General features: G+C 44.4%; 1 protein-coding gene and 1 long non-coding RNA gene across 3 annotated transcripts in view; one reads left to right on the forward strand and one right to left on the reverse strand.

The window, feature by feature from the left end:
- The window catches only part of LOC135904979 (uncharacterized), a 28,167-nt gene extending 15,858 nt beyond the window's left edge, over positions 1–12,309 (reverse strand). The window contains exon 1 of the long non-coding RNA XR_010565276.1: positions 11,606–12,309. This is a non-coding gene — a long non-coding RNA (uncharacterized lncRNA). The remainder of the gene's footprint in view (positions 1–11,605) is intronic.
- A 4,856-nt stretch (positions 12,310–17,165) lies between these two features.
- The window catches only part of LOC135904978 (zinc finger protein 37-like), a 37,413-nt gene continuing 28,960 nt past the window's right edge, over positions 17,166–25,618 (forward strand). The window contains exons 1-2 of one of the 2 annotated variants that reach the window (XM_065435973.2): positions 17,166–17,259; positions 20,871–20,972. In XM_065435973.2, coding sequence (XP_065292045.1) covers positions 20,873–20,972 — 100 coding nt within the window. In that variant the 5' untranslated portion in view covers positions 17,166–17,259; positions 20,871–20,872. The remainder of the gene's footprint in view (positions 17,260–20,870; positions 20,973–25,618) is intronic. The other variant, XM_070541225.1, reaches the window with a different exon arrangement.

A 25,618-nucleotide genomic window follows, 5' to 3' on the forward strand; every position in this document is an offset into this window, starting at 1 on the left:
CTTTTGGCACAAATGGGGCCAATGTAGGTTTTGCCGTTCTTGTCATCCTTGCCCTTGCTGGAATTCTTAAGCCTTTGATTTCTCGTAGGGGAGCTTCCACCAATGATGTTACTAATATTTATTTTATTTGTAATACTGCCACTATCAATTGAGAGCATAGCATGTGGGCATTATAAAGAATTACATATTGACAATCGTGCTTTAAAGAAAAAAGAGTCGACATATTGATAAGTAAAGGCAAGGTGCAGAAGACCAGGACTCAAGAACACAAACGACAGGACCGGTGCCGGTCCTGTCGTTTGTGTTCTTCTTGAGTGCTGGTCTTCTGCGCCTTGCCTTTACTAATTCAAGCATGAACCAACAAGCCCAAGCAAGAGTTTTACTTGAGCATATTGATAACATGTGCACTGTACACACACATGTACACACACAAGAAAAATTAAGCACATGTGCCGGGGTAGGATTAAAGCAATAAGTGTGGTCTAAGCAATTTTTAATGCAAAGAACATCAACATCATATAAGTTAACAGTGTACAAGCATGTACCGTATTTACACGATTGTAAGTCGACTCGAATGTAAGTCGACCCCCCCATATCGCTTGACAGGGAAAAAAAAAAAGAGAGCATACCTGAGGGCGCATTCGATAACGAAAATTTATTAGTAGCTGACATGGTCACTCGACTACTCGTCTTCACTAGTGCTGCCATCGTCATCGTTGCTGCGGTCCCACAGCGCGTCGTGGTCCAGCCAAATTTCAAATTTGGCAAACGACCGCACCACGACACCTTGCAGAACAGCAGCCCACGCCAAATGCACCCAACCACACGCAGCCATCACGGAGGCTCTTTTGACAGGTCCGGTTGGCGTAATTTCGCAGTCTTCTGCCGCCAGCCACTCGTTGTACTCACGGCGGAGCAGAACCTTAAAATTAAGGCGAAGGTCCGGGCTTGTTTCATAACCACGGCGCACTTCAATGGCACGGACCGATCACGCATTTCAGCGACGTACGCCGCAAGGGTAGTTCTGAACTTAGTGTCACACATTACTTCCCCCCTCTTCTTTGGCTTCTGGATTGGATTGGCGCGGCTCGCTACGTGCTTGCGCGCGCTTTTCCGAGCGCAGATTGGTGTGCGCCTGGTTTCTGCACTAGGCTGTTATGCGATCGCTTTTTCGACCGCAGATTGATGTGAGCCTGGTTTCTGCACTAGGCTTTTGCACTGGGCTTTCAAAAGGCGAAGTGAGCGTCGCTTACTGCGGAAGTGCAGCGCCGCGGGCCTACCGTGTATGGAAGCGCGCAGCAATGCCGGGAAACATTCATACAAAAGCAAAGGGTCAGAAAAGTGCGCTTTATTTTCCATTACTATGTCACAGTGGGTAGCGCCGTGCGATCGCTTCAAATAAACGCAGAAACGAGTCCTTGCAGCGCATGTGCCCATTAATCGATGCCCACCATAGCCATATCAGGTGCGACTCGAGAAGCTGTGGAGCACGACCTATACAGTAGGTCGTGCTGTGGAGTCACCCTGTAGCCGGCGGAGTCGAGGTAGCGCTTCACCTTCTGCCAGTAGCTTTCGATTTTCTGGGTGTGAGCGCCCGTGATTGGGTCTACAAAGTTCATGCTGTGGTTAACAGCCTCCCATTGCAAATTCAGTCTTGCTCCGTTAGCCCCCACCAAGTTCGGGATGCAGTTGTATGGGGCCCATTCATCACTGTGGATGGTGGTTCCCGGTTCAACGTTGGCTGCAATAATGGGGCCTAGCGTCGCCGCGTCTCGTCGGTCGACCTTGAATAGTCGGAGCTCCCCGGTGGTCACGCAGATCATGCCGAATACCCATGGTCCACGATCTGCAATGCCGCCGTAATTTTGGCGGCTCGGCGGAACGTTGTCGCCCGTCATCAGGCGGCCTCGATTGTATTTTCGCTTGCCGCGAAGGAGGCATTCATCAATTTGCACAATCCTCCCGGGGCCACCGAGTGGGGGTCGCGCCAGCAGCTCGTCCCACACGACCTCACGAGCGTAGTTCCTCCAGTCGGCGATGACATGGTCCGACAGATTAAGCAAGTCGCCGGTCATCTCCTTCATGAGCCAGCAGTTCGTCCCACACGACCTCACGAGCGTAGTTCCTCCAGTCGGCGATGACATGGTCCGACAGATTAAGCAAGTCGCCGGTCATCTCCTTCATGAGCCACGTGCCTATGTTTTTGCTCACGCAGTACGTGAGCCAAATCACTTGCCGCCTGCAGTAAGCGACGCTCACTTCGCCTTTTGAAAGCCCAGTGCAAAAAGCAGGCGATCGTGCAAAAGCCTAGTGCAGAAACCAGGCTCACATCAATCTGCGGTCGAAAAAGCGATCGCATAACAGCCTAGTGCAGAAACCAGGCGCACATCAATCTGCGCTCGGAAAAGCGCGCGCAAGCACGTAGCGAGCCGCGCCAATCCAATCCAGAAGCCAAAGAAGAGGGGGGAAGTAATGTGTGACACTAAGTTCAGAACTACCCGCCGCAAGCTTAGCCTACAGCTCCGGAAAGCGTCCAGACTTCGGCACGTGGGAAATTTGTCACTTGCCGTCACAGGGTGAAAATTTTGCTTCGCTGCAGTCGCCACTCTCGCACCACCTATTTAGAAACATCGAAATTGCGGCCCGCTGCGCAGTGATTTGTTTCCTCGGCGTAAAGGATGGCAGCCCCCTTGAACGCTGCTGTGAACGAGTGCCGAACGATTAGTGGGCCTGCAGCACTCATGACGACTGGGGAAGCATAGAAGTAGCACGTAGCCGGCAGTCAAGTGGAAAGCGTCAAAAAGTTGGTCAAACCAATTCCAATGTCTTTAAACAGAGAAAGAGAAACCGCGAGCGGCGTCTGCTCTTCCATGAACTACCAATACCCCCCGCAAGCGCCGCCGTCCTGAGGGTGTCGCCGCAAATGGGAACAGCGGCGCTTCCATCAACTATGGACACCCTCCCATGAGTGTTGCATGCACTGTAAGCTATGACTGTAAGACTCGCAAAAATGTTGAAAAACCTTTCCGAAAAGCGAACAAACACGCGGAATAGCAAAAAGATACGGTTAGGGCCATAGAGAAAACAAAATTGTAACTACGTTGTAGCTCTTGTTGGTATCGCTTTTTTTTGGCGGGGCCATGTTTTGGTTTCGATTGTAAGTCGACCCCCCAACTTCAGACTTTCAAACACGGAGGAAGGAAACTAAGGAGAGGCCCTGACATCCCTCTTTGTGAAGCAAAAGTGAAGCCGGAAGAGCCGGAAGCTGGCGTTGCTCATCGCGATGCTCCGCCTTTTGTGCCACCCTCCTCTCTTGTTTACATCTTTCGCGAAACCACGCCGCGCTGCGCGTGGTTTTGCGCACGCTCGCGCAACATCCGGCAGAGCACGGTGCAGGTAAAACAGCGCAACAAGACACGGTGACTAACGCAAACCCGCCCACACAGCGCCTTTGCCACGGCACGAAACCTACCAGAGCAACACGTGTGAGCGCTCAAAATCAGAACAACGCCGCCATTGTGGCCCAAAAGGCGTGGCCATACAGCAAAAAAAAATAAAAAAAGCAGAAAAAAAATGAGAACCTACTACGTCATTTCCGCCACACTTTTCTCCTAGCGCGCGGAGAGGGTAGGGCCTCTCCTTAGTTTCCTTCCTCTGTGCTTTCAAATTTAAAAAAAGGGGTCGACTTACAATCGTGTAAATACGGTATATTGTGCATACACCAGAAAAAAGAATCTTAGAAAGGAAAAAAGGAACTTCTAGACAACATTTAAAGTAATGATCACACACAAAAAGAAATTTGCTGACGATTATGATACTCCCTAATGCCAATGTCAAATGTAGCTGTTTAGGTATTTTAAATTCACAATATATTATGGCAAAGAATTTGATTCTGAAGGACAAGATGCTCTCGGCAGCGGCGCTGAGCCTCTGCTTGGGCAGCTCGTTTAGCAGCAGCAGCAGACGAAGCATTCCCACCGCTTGTGTGGCTCATTGTTCAGAAAGAAAGTATGAACATAGGAACGCGTGGCTCGTACGGAGCACATTCTCTAGCAGTGGCAGCACCACAGGCAATCTAGCGCATGCGCTGTGGGTCCAAAGCCCACATTAGTGCTTTGTTTTCGCACTGGCTGCATGCTTGGTTGTGACGTCACTCCGTTTTTGTCCTCCCTTTTTGCCACACTTTCCTCTGCTTTCCGCCTCCTGGTTGCAATGCACCATCCTCTCCGCTTTGCCCCTTGCGTTTTTCATCCCCCCACTGTGCTCTGCGGTCGCTTTCATTTTTTGCTGTGCCCATTCACTCGGTTACACTGAGGCCAACGCCAATGCTCGCTGCAGGAATGGGCGCCTAAGAGCTGCGGTCTAAAAATTCACATTTTGAAAGCACGTCTGCTGTTCACATGAAATGAAGCACAGCCACCGAGGAAGGATTATAAACAGTTTGCCATGCAAGTGAAGCAGCTTGCCAAGCAAAGAATCAACATGGTATGAATCATGCACAAGGTGCAAACACCAGAAAATAATACTAAGAAAAAACAGCAAATCAAAACAAAGCACAACCAGGCACAGGATCACATTAGTTACAAAAATGGTAATGAAATAAAGGAATGAACTAGTGATAGCACAAAAAGAAAGTGATGTGCCGCTGCGTAAGCAATTTTTTCTATAAAGAAAAAAAATGGTGCTCATTGATCACTCACCACCAAGTATTAGGGTAAGTTAATACATTTGTATAGATCATTTTTTCATAAGCGGCATCATATTGCTACGCAGTAGCACCATCTATGGGCAGTCGGCATGCTGGCTTGGGTGAGCGCTCTGTCTTTTATTTCAGGTATATGCTCAGTGCTGGTTTTGTTGTCTGTTTTCATGCTCACTTGGTCTATTTAGTGTGACATGCCGTCTTCTATGTGGAAAACAGTTCTGTTAGACGTACTGAAGTGGTTGAAGTTGGCACGGAAAGTTCCACCATGCTGACGTAAATTCCACCATGACGTAAATCACCCAATTGACGTCAGTGTGGCGAGCTATCCGGTTGGCTGTCCAGGGCGCGTGATCGATAATTTTTTCAACTTTATGGTAAAGAAATGATGTTCATAATAGTTGGAATGTTAGTTCATTTGTTTTCATAAGAAGAAAGTAACATAAGGAGAATGCACAACAACAATTTTTCAGTACACTTAAGCACTTCCGGCACACAGCAAGTGCCATCTGCTTGTGTTACAACATGCTCCGTCTTTGACGGGAGCTCTGCCGTCAGTCTGTCTTTTCATGAGCACGATGAACCACCGTTGTTGCGCTGTGGGCTGCTGAAGTAGCGACTGGAAATATGTCAAGTTGCGACATCATGTCGCTCTGCAAGGCAGCAGACGAGCGGAGTGGCGGCAGCGCATTGGATTATTGGTATTCGATCAGCATCAGGATTTAAATAGTAAAATGTGCACACCGTTCAACTTGAAAGTTTTTTTTCTTTTTTTTCCTGTTACATGCTAGACAGCTCCGAAAAGACAGACACGTATCGAATAGAGAAAGTCCATTTTTGTATTTACGCTTACTGGTGATCATTTTCGTCGTTGGAGCCGTCAGGGGAATTCGGTGAGTCTGGTGGTGGCAAATAGTTGCTGCCATTGTCAGCGTGGAGCAAATTGCAAAAAGGTGTGTCGCTGTATGAGTCAAAACCCATCTCCTCACTCATCCGGCGCAACCACTCAAGGTCCGGGTCCATGACGTGAATGACCATCAACAGAACGATTGCAATGCACGGTGCTTGGATAGCTCTCACTGGTGATTGACGGCGAAGCAGCTAGCGGAGAGTTTTCGCACATGCAGGGGCGGGCTCCAAAACAACCAGAAGTGGACGATGTGATATCGCATCGTGACGCAGAACCAGTGAAGGCAGAGCTTAGCCCCGATCGATCGGCGAATGAGTTGAGGAAGAAAAGCATGGCTAGGGAGGAGGGTAACTTGTAATCGCTTCTAGCTCCCTTAATACGTAACGCTTCACTTAAGTTGTGGTGCGAATGTTCTACTTAAGCTGTACCCATCGTGCCTACAAAATTTGTCTGAACTGTTTCAGAGGCCCTTTAAGCATGAAAAGGGGCAACTGTGACGTGACACAGTATGTATTCCTTAATTATACACACATGCTCCCGCCATCTCCTGTCACAGCACAAGCACCGATATGCCTAATGAGTGTACTGGCAGGCCTTCAGAGCTTTTTCGGATGTGTCTGTGGCGATTTGAACCTTAAGGACAGTAATAGACATGCATTCATTTTTTCGGGTGTTTTCGCAGCCCCTAGGGAGTCCAAAAAATCGGATGTTGACTACAACTGACCAAGAGGATGCTACATATGGTCCATGGGGTGAATGTGCAGTGGAAGGAGGATGAGAACAGAAAGGACCGACGCTGTCAGGAATGAACGGGAAAGGGAGTGTGCCTCACCTTCTTTGAAGGAGCTTGAGATCGAAAAATGGAAGTGTTGGCTGATGCCGAGATGCAAGTGTCCCTCATCCAAAGCAAAATAAACTCTTTAAAGCAGTGAAATGCATCACTGAGGCGTTGTGCACAGGCTGAGTATGTTGGGACAGTTGAGGTTGACTTTCCAGCAGCTTATAATGAATCTTACTTGTGACAAAGTTCGGGATTCATGCCGGTGAGCTTGCTATCACTTGATAATGAAATCTTACATTTGAAAACATTTGCTTCAGTCTGCATCTCGTTTTATTCATACAGTAAAAGCTCGTTAATTCGAACCGCAAGGCGAAGCCGCTTCAGTACGAATTAACGAAAGTTCGAACTAACGAAAGTGAAGGAGAAAAACAGTACACTGCGATCTGGAAGCAGTAGGGCATGTCAGAAATTTGGCGTGTCAAAAAGTGGCACATGCCATCTTCAAGTCGAAGCTCTGGGTCCGATTGTGCCACACCACCGATGTCCACCGAAACAAACGTTAGCCGAGGCTTAACACCATCACAATGAATCGCGACGGCCGATACCTCCTAAGCTGAAAACAGAGGTGCACAAGCGATGAAGACTGCCGAGACAAAGACGCTGAACATGTGAAAGTGGCGAAGGCCCTGATTCGTTGGTTCTTGATTGCAAGCGCAGCTGCGACGTACTTGATTCGCTGTGTTTTGGAGCTTGCCGTGCCACGAAGACGAAGAAGACGGACGCAAGCGCTAGGGTTCCATCTCGGCTCCTGCTCTCTTGAATGATTTCGGCAAGATTTTCGCCTCTAATCTCCATCATGTTGTTACCAACGCACGTCTAAAGGGAAGAGGATCACATAGATATTGGACTTGTTTCGGTGGGTGGCCTCTTTTCCATTTTATGAACGTTTTTGTGCTCGGACCACGCCGCCGCCTTTCTGGCCCTAACGACAAGCCTAGCCCGGCGTAGCGCCAATCGGCGCCATCAAGTGTAGCTGGACCAACAATTCTGAGATCTGAGTGACTATGCAGATGACGGTTGACGGGGAGGATCTTCCTCCTGAAGAATTTTCAGCAGAATTTGGATGGCAGTCGGCAGTTTCGAAGCGTATGTCCGCCAAGGTGGACTCTGCCAAGCGCCCTAGCGGCGGCATATGGGGGAATAAGCCTAACGCCGGCGCCTCATTCAGCACTCAGGGTAACAACAGACTAGCACAACTTGAGCGCGAAAACGAGATGATGAAGAACACAATAGCTCGACTGATGACAGAAATTGCTGAAATTAAGAAGGGCGGTCAACCCGTCATGGCTGACAAGCAGCCAGCCACTCCCCAGCTAATGGAAATCCCCATGGTTGAGAAGAGCGATACGGATAAGCAACCGGCCGCTCCCCAGCCAATGGAAGTCCCCATGGTTGAGAAGATCGATACAGAGAGACCCGCTAAAAAGAGGGCAATCGCTAACGAGCAAGAAAGAGCACCAGGCAGGGCCAAATCGGAGATTCGTGAGTTGCTCTCCGCTCTCAGTGACAGCATTAAGCAGATAAATGAAAAGTTCTCGCTCTTCCAAAGCAACATGGCTTCAATGGAGGAGCGCACTAATCAGCGGATCAGCAAAATTGAATCCTTCTTAGAAAACGGTGTAGCACCTGTGCTGGTACCTACAGCTCCTACACCCCCAACAACAGCATCGACTAGTAACAGCTCGGGGGCGATCGGCTCTCCGATGGTTAGCACAGCAACTCAAGAGCAACACGATGGCCACTCAAACTAGCTCATTCAAGATGTGGCAATGGAATTGCAGGGGTTACCTTCCCAAGAGGGCTCCCCTGCAACAATATATTCGCTCGCATGCAGAGAAGCCAAATGTTATCATTTTACAAGAAACATTAACATCTAACGTCACGCTGTCTGGCTACAGGCCCGTAGCAAAGCACGAAGAAGGACGGGGGATCGCCGTACTGGTTAGCAACAAGCTGACTCACATCACTCACGACCTTAAGATGACCGCAACTAAAGTTGAATACATAATGATAGAGATCATCCCTAGCCCAACGAACCGCCAAAGTATATTCATCCTGAATGTCTACAGTAGTCCCAAAGCTCAACGACAGCGCTTCAAAGCCATAATCACCAAGGCCACGCAACTAGCGCGCGACTCCCCTTTGATCATAGCTGGTGACTTCAACGCGCCGTACCACACCTGGGGCTACCCATATAACACTAAAAAGGGGGAGGACCTCTGGCGTGAGGCTCTAAACCTAAACTTGATGCTAGTCACGGACCCAGCGTTCCCCACCAGATGCGGAACATCGTTGAGCCGTGACACGACACCGGATCTCACCTTTGTCAGGAGCATTGCAGCGGTCAAGTGGACAAACCTCGGGGTAGACTTTGGTAGCGACCATTATATCTTGGCTACGCACCTCCAAGTCGACCAGAAGAGACAGCGCATGTTCCAGTACACAGACTGGGACAAATTTCGCAAAATAAGGGAAGAGCGAATGGAGAGTGAGGACAAGCCTAGCCTCGAACAATGGGTTGCACAGGTTAGACACGACATCAAAGCTACCACCAAAGAGGTTTGTACCGACCTCCCGGTGGAAAAGATGGACAGCCGTCTCGCTCACCTATTGGAGGCCAAGCAATCCCTCCTCGCCAGGTGGAAAGGACAACGGCTCAACCGCAGGCTCAGAAAAAGGATATCGGAAATCAACAGAACTATAGAGGAACACTGCAGGGCCCTCTGTAAACAGCAATGGGATGAGGTGTGCAACTCGATTGACGGGCAGATGCGCAACGGTGGCACCTGGAACCTCTTAAAGCATCTCCTCGACGAGACGAACACTAGAACCAACCAACGCAACACACTGGCGCGCACCCTACACACAGCCAAGCGAGAATATTCGAGCAAGGAAATTTTATCGAAACTCGTACAGAAGTACCTATCAGTCGCATCGTGCCCTACACCACCTTCCCCTGACTACGAAGGCTCCGAGAACCCTGAGCTCGACGCAGAATTCGGGATTGAGGAGATCAGGCAGGCGCTCCACGCCCTCAACGGCAGATCGGCTCCGGGTCCGGACAAGATCACAAACAAAGCTCTACGGAATCTGGACGAGAAGTCCATCGAATACCTAACGGACATCATTAACCAAGCGTGGAGCAGTGGTAAAGTCCCGGAAATGTGGAAATCTGCCAACACCAGTCTCATCCCCAAGCCAGGCAAGCCGCCCAGCCTCGATAACCTCCGCCCAATTTCGCTCACATCGTGCGTGGGGAAAGTTGCTGAGCACGCAATCCTAAACAGGCTTTCACGCTACCTGGAGGACCACGACATTTACCCACACAACATGATCGGCTTCACGGTCGGACTCTCGACGCAGGACGCGATGAAGCTCATCAAGCATCACATTATTGACTGTAATACGCGGGACACGAGAGCCATACTAGGTCTAGATCTCGAAAAGGCATTTGATAACATTCTTCACTCGTGCGTTTTAAACACAATCTCGAGCCTAAACCTGGGGAAGCACTTTCATTCCTACACGAGATCTTTCCTGTCAGACAGAGAAGCCACCCTTAAGATCGGGGACCTGACTTCAGACATGATTAAGCTGGGATCTAAAGGGACGCCACAAGGGTCAGTGATATCCCCAACCCTCTTTAACCTAGTCATGATCGGTCTATCCCGGACACTCTCTGCTATTGACGGTATCAGTCATACCATATACGCAGATGACGTTACCATCTGGTGTACGGGAGGTAGTGACGGACAGGTAGAGACGGCCCTGCAAGAGGCGGTTGATGCTACCGAGAGATACCTCGAGTCCACAGGCCTTCGGTGCTCACCGCACAAGTCGGAACTGCTACTTTATCGACCCAAGCGCAGAGGCCCGAAACCAAAGGGATGGAAGCCACTCGCCGAATGCGACATAAAACTGCGCACAAAAGACGGAGGCTATATTCCGAGGGTGGATGCTATCCAGATTCTCGGCATGATGGTAGAGTCGAGTGGTTCAAACAACCAGACAGTGCTGCGACTCACTAAGAAGACGGACAATGCCATCAGACTAATCAGAAGAGTGGCCAACCGGCAGCAAGGCCTCGGAGAAGATAACCTCGTGAGATTGGTACATGCGTTCGTAATGTGTCATTTCACTTACGTCGCGGCCATGCACAACTGGCAAAGATCGGAAAGGGATAAGCTCAATGCATTAATCAGGAAGGCAATCAAGAGAGCTGTCGGCCTCCCCGTACACTCTCCCACGGAGCGCTTACTTCAACTTGGCATGCATAACACGCTAGAGGAAATAGCGGAAGCACAGGAGAGGGCCCAGTTCATCAGGCTATCTACCACACAAGCTGGAAGGCACATCTTACAGGAGCTGGGCGTTCCTTCCAGAGTAATCAAAACAAAGTTCTGCAGCATCCCTCGAGAGCAGCGGGACCGCATCACTGTCGCGCCTATCCCACGAAACGTCCATCCAGAACACAACGTGGGAAGACGTCGGGCACGCGCGAAGGCTCTCCTGGAAAAGGCTCGTGAACGGGCTTCGCAGAACAGTTTCGTAGACGCAGCGTGCTACGCCGACGGACAGGCCTTCGCTGTAGTTAGCGTAAATCATGAAAGCCAAATAACGAACGCAATCTCGATTCGGACGACGTCCTCTGAAATCGCAGAGCAGGCGATGACCTTATTGGACAACAAGAGGACATCAATCTACAGTGACTCCATATCAGCTGTTAGGGCAATTGCCAAAGGAACCATATCCGAGCTGGCCCTAGGGATATTAGGAAGCAAAGAAATCAAGCCACACACATTGATCTGGTTTCCAGCTCACATGGGACAGATCGAGGGTGCCCCGCCCAACCTCAACGAGTCGGCACACGGAGCTGCGCGAGGGATCATCAACCGCGTAGCTACCGGGCAGCGTGACGCCGGGGGTACTGACAATCGGGACTCTCCTTCCTCGTACACCGAAATTACCAAGCACTTTTACTTGGCTCGGAGGATCTACCCCCTCCCACATTGCAAACTCAATAGACCTCAGGCTTTGACAATAAGGCTTCTACAGACGGGGGCATACCCAAACCCCCTACTTCTTCACAAGATGTACCTCGAAATTCAGACGACAAATGCATGTGCACTATGCAATGACTTGGCGAACTTACCTCACATGCTCTGGCGATGCCCCGCGTTACGCAGTGATGAAAGTAACACTTCTTCACGCTGGGATGCTGTCCTACACAGCCCCAACCTCGAAGAACAGTTATGGGCTGTCCAACGGGCCCGCGACGCAGCGGAGAGGCTCGGCCTCTCTGTCCCGACGTGGGAGCGGCCCGCTGCGCGCTAGGGCGCGCCCTAAATGACCCTAATAAAGTTTTTCATCCATCCATCCATCCGTGCCATCTCCGCATATTTGCAGCTGTACAAGATTTGCAAAGACTCCGAGATTCGCAACGGGCGAGAAGTCTCGGAGGTTACGTAGAACGGAGAGGCGGCAGCCGCCGCTACCTTCTGGCTGACCCCGCGTCGGTTAGATTTTTTTCCGATTTTGCCTTCTCTCACCGTTCTCTCCGTTTCGGAGGCAATACAGCCTTGTGTGTAGGCAGTAGGCGCGTTTCTCTGGCCGTGTGCCAGGCGAGCGTAGTTCGAATTATCCGTGAGGGAACCTTCTCGCGTTCGAATTAACGGACTTTTTTATACATAGACTTCTGTGGAGCTTGGCCGGACCAAATCGTACAGTTCGAATTATCCATAAATTCGAATTATTGAAGTTCGAATTAACGAGCTTTCAGTGTATTTGAAAAATTTCGACTAGATTTGCAATGGGCCTTACCACTTTTTTAAGATATTCGCTGTACATTTTATTAACCCCTCCCTTCTGTTTTCTTTTTCAATAAAATAAACACTACTGCTTACTATTCAAACTGAATTGTCAATTTCTTATTTTTTAACATGCTTACTAGAGAGTGACAACATTGGGTGACATGGTGTTAGCTTGTGTTGACATAAAGCAAAGTTCTGTGTCACTCAAGGTATTTTGCAAAGGCATTTGGGGAAAACCTGGAAAACTCGATGAGTTCAGAAATGTCACCTTGGTAGACACCCTAGACTGCCTGCTTGCACATGTGCCTATGTTTCAGATTCTACCTGACCTGCCTCTAAACCAACAGCACAACCCCTGCATGCTGCCTTTCTCTAAAAAGTAGACATGCACCCTTTTTTATTTTTTATTTTGACCTCCCTTCCCTTTATTTTTGTGGACATTTTGACTTCCCTTATGGCAGTCTCTGCACTGAATTATTTTTCTCTTTCTCCATAGAGGGAATGGGGGAGGGGAGGAGAGTGAGCTATGCATATATAAATAAAAAATGTGTAAAGGAAAGCAGTTGCTGCCCTGACGAAGGCAAGTCTCCTTGCTAAACATTGTCTTCAGCAACATTGCTTGTTCACCACTGTTGACTCTTCAACCCGCCATCGTGCTGTGAACACCTCTCTTGTTTTGGATGCAGTATTTGCAGCGTGATGTGTGGAAAATATGTGGATGCTCATATGTGTGCGGGCCACTAAAGAAATTGCTGCGAGTTAACTTCCATGAGTCGTGACACTTTTGCAGTTTTTGTGCAGTAGCTTTGCTTGTCATGCAGTTGGAATATTACAGGAGCTTTGGAAACTTTACATACCTTTACTGACATTGTTTGTACATGTGTGACTTTGTACTTGTCTTGTTGAAGCATCCCTTGTCAACTATATGGAAAGATTGAATAAGCATAGTAATGCGCTTAACTTCAGTACAGTGCCAAATTTAAGGTGCCAAATTTAAGGCACTTTTCAAAACTTGAAAAGAAAAAAAAAAGAAAAGAAAGCTGGACATTGAAGCGTCACTTTTGTGGCTTGCTTCTGACAGGGCGTACATTCTTTTTTAGGAGCTTCATTGGAATGAGTTCCTATATTAAAATGAATATTTGTTTCTTTACAGTGAAGGCAAAAGTACACTAAAGACTCTTTGCAATGGCATCTTTGCATTTGTACACTGCTTTTTGTTCTTTTTTTATTGTATTGTGCTGAAAAATATTGGATGCTTCTGTTAATCGTCACTGCAGTAGCTGTCCTTGTATCTGCCTTTGATATTTAAAAAGCACTGAAGCCGCAGTGTTTATTGCAGAAATGTATAAAAGTGAGGCACTTAAAGGCCAACTGCAACCAAATTTCACTATGCTAAATTGGTTATACGCAGTATGGGGTCATTCGATGTTAAACAAGCTAGTTTTTCTTGCTTCAATTTCAGCTGAAAACACTCTCATGCATTTATGGCACTGTGAAACACTATATCACTGTTTATTTTCGTTAAAAATTATCCTATTTTGGTGTACTTTTATAAATGTATTCATTTTAATTTATTTTTAAGGGGGAAATATCAGTTTTCTTACAAATACGAATCATTTAGTTCTGTTTGATAAGGGTTTCTAGCATCTGGCTCATTCGACACGAGACGTCCCAGACCTCAAAAGTGACCATTGCAAATTATTTTAGGAAACATCAGGGTTGTTTGTGACTGTGTGAATGAGGATTCACTGAAGTAATTTTCACACACACAAAAAAAAAAATTAGGGGGTGACCTTTTTGGGGACACATTTACCAGCTATACTGCTCATTAGCATTGTTTTTGGGAGTATGCCAGAAAATAAATATTCCAGCAGTTTTTACTACAGGTGTGACATGCTGCCAGCTGAGTTGAAGAGCTAATGACAAGGGCAGTAGCAAAGGGTGCTTATGTCTGCAAAAACATTTAATGAAGAATACTTTGGTGAAACCTCTTTCACACGATAGCCAACTTGCCCAATTTTTTCCAAAAGAATCGGTGATGGTCACTTTTAGAATCTGGGATGTTTCACGTGAAATGACCCCTCTCGGTGTCGATCTGGTCACCTAGGTAAGTTGTGTTTTAAGATTGAAATACAATCGAGGCCTGCAATAACAAAAGCTTGAGACAAAGAAATTCTTGCAATGATGATCCCCATAGGATTCATTGCATGTCGTGTATACCACAAAAAAAGCCACTAATCTGCAGAACTATGCTTCTCTCTAAACTGAACCTCTTATTTAATGCAGCCGGAAAAAATGTGCACAGCAACCTTGTTGAGTTGTTTTTTTTAGCAATCACCCCCAACGTACCAGCCTTATCACTGCAGTGTCATAAAATTTTGCTGCCTTGTGGTGTCTCGATAATGTCGATTACAGTAAGTCTGGCGTTTGGACACCATCCTTATGATGGAACTAAATAAAATGTCTTACGTTTCTCAAACCTCATACTTAGCGTCATACTATTTACGCGCAAGAAGCATTTGGCAGAGTTTCTACAAATTTAATTCCTGTGAGTACTTCTCCCGAAGCAGTGTGCTTTTTGTTGTTTCTTTAATAACTGCATGGCTGATGGATGCGAGTTATTGAGTGTAGTGGTTGAACAAGGTATGTCTCAGCGTGTAGACAATGTTTTTTGTTAGATAGGTTCCTTTGTTCAAAACATGGCTGCAGCTCGAGACACTTCTGGTTCAACCACTGGTCATTATTTCAAGTTTTCATTTCCTTGTAAGCCTCTCCCTTTGAGCAATCGCAAACTAAGCCAAGAATCAGTTCTTATGAACTTGTGTCTTGTTTGGAATTTCAGTGAACCTTGTATTTGGCTGTTCTTTCAGTTGTAAGGCCAACTGCAAATTTTTGCTGTTATCTGAATTGGAAACAACTGTTGCTTCTTCCTGTGCACATTCAATACTGGCATGCACCAGTGGGCCACCATGAGGAGTGAAACTGTGTCGATTTTATTCGTAGGTGCTCCTCATCGGTTGTGTTGTACTGTTCCTCTTCAAAAAGTACTGTTTTCCACCTTAATTTTGTGCTTGTTAGAAAGTATATGATTGAGAAGTGCTCACAATCCTTACTGCCAGTTACGTGATATGTAGTGTTCAAGGGTGTTCCTAAATTTTGTTGATATATATCACTGGTGGACCTGAATCCTCGGCTGCTGGGGCATGCTGGCTAAGAATACTCAGCGCGCAGCAAGCCCCCCCCCCCCCCCCCCCCCTCTCCTGGCCTTGATATTGTATTTTTCGATGAGGGCTCTCCCTTGGAGGTTATGTGGATCCTCTCCTGCATTCATGCTGTTTGCCGTCGAAAGCCAAGAACTACTAGGAGCGCTTATCAGCAGTGTTGCCATGCTTTTTTGACCTCATGTAGGACAAAAAGATTAAATGTTTAAACGAGACACTGCGGAAACATAGCAACAATGGGTGTAATTGCTCCTTCACAGTTAGCACCTTTCCACTGCAAACAGCACTAATGTAAACCGCTAGTGAAAGCAACAACTACCATTGACAGGGGCCCAGGGGAGATGTGAAAACTGATCAAGGCAGGAGAAACAATGAGACTATGTGAACATGGCTGAGAATGAGCTCTGCTATCTTTTATGTGTGCAATACATTGCAGTCACTGGGCGTCCTGCATTGATCTGGTTGCTTACATCGCTGATTTTTTTTAGTTTCTTTTGTTTTGTCTCAATTCGTTTTATTATGCACAACATAAGATACTGCATACCTATATTGTGCTCAATTAATAATAAAATTTAACGGTTCTTCACCACAGGTCTGAGTGTACCTGTGGTTTTTCCATATTATTGCTCATATATTTACCTTAATCCAGAATGAATATGTTCTGAACTTTATTGATTAAAATAATTCTTTCATTAGTCTTGGCTGTTTAACCACTAAACTGCTAATTCCAGGTACTCGTAAAGGTAATCACAAAACACAGGAGCTATTCACAGAGGCTTCATTTTGCACTGTATCTGTTATGGAAAAAAAAAAACCAAGCTGCTTAGTCATTTCAGCATGTGCAGCTTACTTTAGGACTAATGAGTGGTTTTGTGGTTCTCATTGTCATCAGTATTATTTGTTATATAACCAGATTGAGAACTACTTCTCTAAAAAAAATAAAGTACAACAGGGTAAAAGCTAATGTTTCCAAATAGTGACACGGTGTAAAAATCTGGGGCACTAAATAACAGCTTTTCCAAAAGCAAAAGCTGACAGTAACCTGCATGCTACCGTAAAGCTGTAAAAGCAGCTTGTACAGGTTCTTAAAAAAATCTACAACTGAAAAATATACCTTTTTCGATTGATTGAACATAGTTCGACTACATGATTTGTCTCCATCAGTAAGCTAATGAGATGTGGAAGGGGCTTCAAATGCAATAGTAAATTGATTGAAAAAATGTGCAGGAATAAATATTCATTAGGTTGTTGAGTTATTGAGTGTGTCCAGGTAGGTGGCACTCTTACCTTTTGCAATTGTGCCTCCACTCTGTGTAGTCGTTTAAAACCCATTTGACAGTGAAAAATGTTTAGCATTCCTTATAGAAACTGCTTTGAAGTCATTGTCAAGTCATTGTCAAAGAAAGTGTGCAGTTCACTTTCACTTATTCGGCACTGGTGGGACTGTGGAACTTTAATTTTCTGCAAGTTCAAATTAAAGTTAATCAGTTTTAGGGCCCCCTTTTGAGGCTTTTGAATACAGTTGAATGAAATGGTGAGTTGTATTATCCGGCATCAAGTTAATGGAAGTCTACTGCATTCTTTTTCTTGCTTGCAGTGCATTTATTTTCTGCTGAACGAAATTTTCATTTTTTTATTAATCAGGCTTTCCTTTAACTTATTTGCATTTCTTTTATTGCAGGAGCCCACGGCATGTTTGTTGCTGAATGTGCGGTCGCCTTGTCGAATCTTGGACACGGTAGCTGCATTGTGACAGGAGCCAAATGCCAAATGATGTACTTTGATTTAGATGCATGATAAAGGGCTTGAGGAGGCCAGAACTAGATTGGGACCTGCCACCCAAAGTATTCCTTTTAGCCCATTATGCAACTTTTGGATGTCAAGCCCCACCTGTAATGTACTCGTAGTATGCTGGTGTAGGAAGCAAGCACCATCATGGTATTACGGCCTAGCCTGCAAAGTGTAAAAGAAAATCCAAGGCATTGAAATTCCTCTTAGTTTGGTGTTCATCAGCTCTTTCTTACTAATGTATGCCATTTTATTCGTTGCTTACTTAACAGTATTGAGAAAACTTAGGACACGAGGTGCTTGTTGTTTTAGTTCCTCAGCGACATCTGTGGTGAAGAGGTTCTTCGGCGTCTCTTTTATGTGCTGTTTTTGAGTGATCAGGTCATACGCCATATCACTTTTTAGTGTGGTCACGTTTTCAGACTTTCTGAAGCTTGCCCAGTGCACGAACTCTTGGCATTTGTGTCGTGCACGGGCACTAAGTGTACGAGGCTTGTTCAGTAAAGACAGAGACTGAATTATTGAAATTTTTTCACCGGCAGTTCTATCCATTTCTACATGCTTCCCAGAAAGCTAAATGCATGTTCTGCCATTTCTACCAAGCCTAGATAACATGAGTGAAGCCAAATTTGACAACTTCAAAATTGCCTCCATTGTTTTAACTACACCTTGTTCCATTTCAAAGCCATTTATTTATTTATTTATTTATTTATTTATTTATTTATTTATTTATTTATTCATTTGTTCATACTGCAGCCCGTTAGGGCTATGGCAAGTGTGGGTGTACATGCGAGGAAAGCTGATTATGATATGCAGAAACAAGAACATAGAAATATAAAAATTTGAAGGAACTATACATCAGCAATAGCATTTAAAAATTGTGAAATGGGTAACAAATGAACTTGGCAGGCAACAAATTCCACTTTTCAATCATGCGGGAGAAAAAAATGTCTTTGAAAGTGTTAGTGTGTGTATGGAGTGGTCTGATGTTAGAGGCATGATAAGCTCTAGATGAAGTTGGGCAAACGGGCATTAAAAAGGGGGGATCTGATAGGTGACAAAGAGAGTTCTTAAAGTAATAGAAAATCTTTAGAGATTCTATGTGCCGTCGTCTAGAAAGAAACTGGAGGTTTAATTCTGCAAGAACAGCTGACGGTGAAAAGTCTCAGTCGAAGCGACGGTAAACAAAACTAATAGTCTTCCTCTGGACTGATTCAATACAATTAATTTCACATTGTTTATATGGGTTCCATACGGAGGAAGCATATTCTAAAATTGGGGGAATCAGTGTTTTGTATGCTACTAATTTAGTGTCCCTCAGAGGAGCAGACAACGTCCGGCAGATGTAACCAAGTTTCTTTAATGCTTTGCTACAAATGTAACCTATATGTTTAGACCAAGACAAGGTGGGTGTAAAAATGACGCCTAAATATTTGTATTGAAAAACTCGTGTTAGTGGTACACCGTTGCATATATAATCATTACACACGGACATGTGTCTGTTAGCAAAAGACATTGTAACAGCTTTATCAAAATTTATGCTCATTTTCCAAGTAGCACACCTGTCACAAAATGAAACAAAGGCATCTTTAAGGCACTGATGATCAGCAAGTGGGTCAACTGGGCTGTACATAACATAATAATCTGCATAGAGGCGTATTTTTGAAGTAACGTGGTCTGGAAGGTTGTTAATAAACAATAAAGATAGTAGAGGACCAAGTACGGATCCCTGTAGGACTCCTGAGGTCACGTCGACTACAGACGAATCCGCAGAATCATAGCATACTAATTGGGAACGCAAAGAAAGGAAACTGGAAATCCAAGACACTAACTGAGGGTTATTTTGAATATTATGGAGTTTCAAAATCAATTTAGAGTGTAGTACTGTGTTGAAAGCTTTGGTAAAGTCAATGAAAATGGTGTCAATCTCATTACCTAAGTCGATGTAATGGGATAGGTCATGAGTGAACTTTGTAAGTTGGGTTACAGTACTAAAACCACACCTGAAGCCGTGCTGAAAGCTGTTCAATAGATTATTATTTTCAAGGAACAGTATTATATGTTTATAGATTATGTGTTCTAGTATTTTACATGAGGTTGCAGTTAAAGAAATAGGCCTATAGTTAGATAAAAGCTGTCTCTCACCAGATATATGTAAAGGTAGTACTTTAGCTCTTTTCCAGGAAGAATGCACAATGCCACTATTAAGGGACTTCTGACATATAATGAACAGATATTTAGATGTCCATAGCGAGAATCGTACTAAAAAGGAATTCAGAATACCATCAGGGCCGGCTGGTTTTTTAGTATCTGTTTTAGTAGTAGCCATGTCCCTTCTTACCCTGAGGTACATAAAGAAGCTCGAGTGTGCCGCTATGAGCTGTAAAATGGGCAGCAGCATTGTTGCAATGCTTTGAAAAACTGAAAAAAAAGGGATATTGCTTTGACATGGAACAAGACATGGAACCAGGGGTAGTTCACATATTGGAGGGGATGTTAAGAAGGTATCAAAAGGTGTCTTCACTCATGTTGTCTAGGCTTGATTGAAATGGTGGGACATGTGCATTTAGCTTTCCGGGAAACACATGGAAATGTATAAAGGTGCCTATGTACAAATTTCAGTAATTAAGATTTCGGAACACCGACCCTCATATTGTTTTTTTTTCGTGGCTTTGATGGGCATTTTTAAAGAAACCCCTGAATTGTTCTACACAGATTCTGGTTACACAAGCCTGAGAGTCGCGATGTTTCTGTAAATATAGGGGATAAAGCAGTCTTACAATCACAGGCTCAGAAACATGTGCAAATGCCTTTTTTTATGACTGCATGTTTGCTCTTTGAATTTCTTTGAATTACATTCTCAGTGGGCTGTTTATCACTGAATATTCACATCTTGTTGTCGATGTCCTGCATATTCATTGTAACAAGTTATGATATTTTTATAAATGCCAAGGTTTGATACAAGAACATTGCAAAATTGGTATAAATATCAGTAAAATATTTTCAGTGTAAGTGAGCTATCTAGCTTTAGTATGGCAAGCGTTTTTGAGTTACAGTGAATATAAATATAATTGAGCTACTTGATGTTTACTCCTTGTTGCTTCCTGCTTTGCTTTTTGCGTGTCATTTCTCTCTCTTTATCATACCTGTGCTTTTTGGAAATGATGCAGAGAATGTTTTGGAATCAACGGGCCACCAGGTTTTAAAGCGAAGTGATCACTTTATCCACATGTGATTTTCTGTGACCCATTGAAGCAGTTGCTGCCACAAGGTGCCTAGGAAAGATGGTTCTGTGACACTTGCTTTCTTACTTTTAGGTGATCTATGCACTGAGTGCAGCAAGTGTTCCCTTCTCATGCCTGAAAGAATGCAGTTCCAATACCAGTAGGATTCCTATGGGCATAAGAATGCTGGTTTTTGTGCCTTCTCCCTCAGCATTATGTTATTGCTAGAGCACTTCCATGTTTCACTTTGTGTGGATTGTGGCACTTTCAAATCTCCAGCTTGTCAATCGTTTGTGTAAAGAGTTCTGATATTGTAGTGCTTGCAAACCAGATCTTCAAGGTGATATTTATGGTTTGTTGTATGGTTGATGCAGTCATGGCTGAATGTGAATTCACTGTGCACGTGAAGGACGAATATCACGGCCTGTGCGAGATTGACTGCATGGAAATTGCGCTTTCTGACTGCTCCAGGAATGGTATGCAATAATTTGTCTTTCTCTCTTTGTACAGTTGATCTGTTCAATTTTACCTGTGCCAGCAATGGATCTGTGCACCTTGCCTAATATGATCGCGCCTGTGTAGGGAGCACTGCATCAATTGAACTTGTTCGTCACAGGTGGCAGCAGTGTGCCATTGGTAGAATAATTCCAGATAAAATATTGGCAGGACACTGGTGCAACATTGCAAACCACTGTGATCGATGTATTTAGCATGCAGAAAAGAATCTGTACTTATGTGCGTTGCTGCTCTAATAATAAACCGAAATTTAGCACTTGCCAGTCAAAAACCAAGCAACTCTGTAGCAAAGAACAGTTTTTATTTTATTATTTTATTCCTAAAACACTGTTGTGTTTCATCACCTCTGGCTTGTAGCCAGTGTTGGCTCAACGTGTTGCAAGTAATGGTATTACTGGTAATGTGTTACTTTTTTCGGTAAATTAGTAACATATTTGTTACCTTTTCTGAACTGTAACAGGTAGCATACATTACCATTTGTTAGGGTGTTTCTTGGCCAGAACTGGCCCTTGTGCCATTAATATCTAATAATCAATCAAGCAACCTTTTTAGTAATGTGAAGGGTCATATTACTGGCTACATGTTATTCCACTACTTTCCCCCACTCCTAACAAAGTACAGAAACCTGAGAATTGTCTGCTAATGGGTAGGCATTCTTTCACTCGACTGTTACTTTGATTTTGCTTACTTGCTTTTTCTAGCTTACGCATGCCTACCCATCGCTTTTCAGGTGCCAAAGAAATGAAATCCGTGTACTGAAAAGTGTGGATATCAGTTGCCAGGAAGCTGCATGGCCCCTTGAGAGCACTTGTATCAAATGAGTCAGAACGCAGTCACAATCGGTTTCACCACAGTTGTTTTTCCCCCCTGTATTAATTTTTTTTGCCTTTTTTATTTGACCTTGACATGGCAATGTAACCAAAATTTAATTTTTTTCTTTGTTGACGTCACTAATAATTTATTATTATTATTATTAATGTTATTATTATTATTATTATTACCGTCATCATCATCATCATATATACCAATCGGATATTTTTATACTCGGCAGCACCACAGCAGGCTTTTCTGCACTCACATCTATAATGCGGGAAAGTAAGCGTTCAAGGCGGCCTGGCGGGAATGGTTTTCTGTCTGATCAATTTTTTTTTTTTTTCAATTGTTCCTTATTGCTTAGAAAGCTACCAATAATCTACATTTACACTATCATACTGAATAAATGTTCTAACTTTGCAGATTATGCATCTTTGTGCAGATACAAGGTATTACACTTTTCGCTTGAGAGGCAGGTTTTGCTGGGTTACTCGCCAAAGAATGCTTATGCATTAAAAAGTTGTAGAGCACATGGGAGTCGTGTGGCATGAATGAAAAATGTATGAACCCTCTCGATAGCCTCTCTTGGCTCAGATGCGTTCCTTAAGACGTTTCCTTGACAATGCAAGCAGCAGTCCTTTAATTAAAAGAAATGTACAGAGTATCCATTAAACTTTTAAGACGTGCACGCCACTCCCGTATAACCACTCCCGTTTTATTTCTGTCTCACATGCACATGTGCAGGCACATCTATGAACTAAATACTGAATCAGCTCCAAAATTGGTGCGTGTATGTGTGAGAGGATCAGAAAGGTTAAGATTTGTGAGTATCACTTCATTACCAACTTCCAGCAACAAAGAAGATTTTTGAGTACCTAGACATTTTATGTAACCTCTTTAGGACAACTTGAACTGTCACTTCTTGTTGCCAACTCAGCTTTCTAGGTGCCTTTTGGTGCAATGTAACGTTGCTCTGAGTGAGCTCAAAAAATTTTTTTTACCAGTTCACCAGCCCTTTCTGGAACTGAACACAGCTATTGTATCCTGTCCATCTGCTGAGAGCTTATTTATTCAGTCTAGGCACAGACATACCATATTTGCACAATTCTACTGTGCCACCAATTGTAACGAGCAGGTGTATTACCACCCAAATATCCAACAAAATAACTTGGTGCCAATGCTATCGTGCAGATCAAATAGCAAAACCTGGTTCAGCGTATACCATGTTGAACCGATATTATAAAACATACAAAGGCACACAGACATCCACACAGCTGAATCTTAGCGGCTAGTGGATGTCAGAGTCTGGCGATACCTCCTTTTCGCTGTCTACTGACCATAGAAAGTCATCTTCAGTTCCATTTAATGCATTGTCTGCAACCGCTGTCTGTGGGAGGGCATCCAATTCACCATGGACCCACCTCGCAATGTCTTCGAGTGCCGCTTTCTTCAGGCAATTTGTTCTATGGCACTGTGGCTAGCTACCTTGCATTGAGAATAAGTTACGATTGTAAGGCGCATGCAAATTTGGACACGCCTTTTATTAAAAAAAAGTGTGCATTAGAATTAAAGCTGTCCGATGGAAATTTTGAAATTGCTATTGCTTGAGTTCAACAGCAGGTTGTATTTGTTGGAATGCTGTTCATTTAATACTTTAGGCACTTTTAATAAATTTTTATTCTGTCTACAACTGTGAGATGGCATTCCTAGTTAATCCTGAGTGAGGCAAGGCTGACTGAAGTACGTTAGAATAAGAATAAAATTCTATTATTATCACATGTGGTCATTACATGTGAAATACCAGAAGAGGCTTCATAGTGAGACTGAATTGGGACCTCCTGTGGAAAGTCAACATTAAAGTTGTGCATGCTTAGAAACACAAAACTATACAATGTGCAGAAATACAAAGATGCATCTAATAATAATATTGAATGCACAATAAAAAATAACATGTTTCTAAATCATGCACATGCAGGATCCTAAATAAATGAAAAATTCGCATTAGTGCACAGTTTAAGTGCATATTTGCATTGGTTGTACATATGTAAAAAAGAAAAGCTGCATGATGGAACAGAATAATAATTTGATTTATACACATAAAAGATGTTTTAGTTCTTGAATAAATCTGTGTGCTTTTTGAAGCTTAACATGTTCGCTGTGGCACAATTTTCATGCGTTGTGACCCACCAGTGGGTCGCACTGCTCTGTGTCTTTCTCAGACTCTAAAGAGATGGCGCTACCACCTTAGCTGCTTACATTTGGTGTCTCCACATGAAAAATGTGAAGTTATTTTTGGCCTTTATCGTGTGCTCCTGTGGTGAACCACAAAGTGTTAGCCATCAGAAAACAGAGGAAGTCAGCTTTCCTTTTATAAAAAGTTTCATTTGTTAAATAATTAGATGAAGTAAAAGTAAGCAAAGCTTGGTAGCTTGATACGATGTCTGGAAGTTTATCTTAAGATGCTACTCAGGTTATTGTTGAAGTTTGCTCACTTCATGTTTCTCTTTTGTGCAAAATTGACACACGACAAATGCATGAACATCTTGCCAGGGCATTCTCCACAGAAGTTGATCACTTTCCTCAATTTCACTCTTGCGTGATTTGGGCTAGTGCTGGTTCCGATGAACGCTAACAGCCAGTCTTGTTTGATGAGCTATCATTTTTCTCCTGTGTGTAGGTACATTAATTGAGGTCATAGCACTGGATTCATATAGACAAAAAAGACGACAGAATGTGCGCTGTCCTTGTGAATCCAGCACTATGACCTCAATTAATGCAACGAACCAACTTGCCCAAAAATCCTACACGTGTGGGTACACTTTTTTCTACGAGTGCTGAATACTGGTTGAGCCACTTCCTCTCGAAATTTTATAATTGGCTTCCTTTTGCATCCGTAAGCGCCATAAAACCCAGATGCTTTAGTATGCCTTATCGCAACACAAAAACAGCATATACTAAACCACCAAGTATTTTGAGAGCAAAATTCACAGCTCAACACACCTTCAGATACTGATGACACTGTGCCCCCTTTGTTTCAACAATGCCACTCCCCCCCCAATTAATACAAAAAGATAGTTGTAATAGCAGCAGTTTAGAATCATAAGTGATAGCCCAGCGTACAAGAGCTTTTAGTGTGTGGGTCACCGATGGGTCATGCCACACACAGAACAAACATTTTCATTGAGTGCATTGTGGGTCACCTGTGGGTAACAGCATTTCAGCTCAGCCATATGGCATTTCAGCGCGCCAATCCCGAAGATAGTGCAGCAACGGGCCGACCTGCGGCGGAGGTGCAGTTCACCAAGGCCCACATATACAGCTTCGCTCGTCATCCTTCTTCACTGAGTAGAAGGGCACTGATTTTGCGAACTGCCCGATTTTCAAACATTCTCGCGGCCCCTAGGGAGTCCGGAAAATTGGACGTTGATTGTACAACTGACCAAGAAGATGCTTCAAATGGTTCATGGGGCGAACGCGCAACAGAAGGACGACAAGAACAGAAAGGACCTACACATTGAGGAATGAATTGGAAAGGAGGCATGGCGCCACTTCTCTGAAGAAGCTTAAGCTCAAAAAACAGTGTTGACTGATGCCAAGATGCAGGTGTCCCTCATCGAAAGCAAAAACACCTCTTTCAATCAGTGACGCAACGCAGGGGTTGTGCGGGGGCTGAGAGTACGTCAGGACAGTTGAGGTTGACTTTACTGCTGCTGAGAAAGAATCTCACTTTTCACAAAGTTCGGGCCTCATAATACCAGTGAGCTTGCTATACCTTCATTGAACGCTCATATTT

The sequence above is a fragment of the Dermacentor albipictus genome, chromosome 6 (assembly GCF_038994185.2).
Source record: "Dermacentor albipictus isolate Rhodes 1998 colony chromosome 6, USDA_Dalb.pri_finalv2, whole genome shotgun sequence".
Lineage (NCBI taxonomy): Eukaryota > Metazoa > Arthropoda > Arachnida > Ixodida > Ixodidae > Dermacentor > Dermacentor albipictus.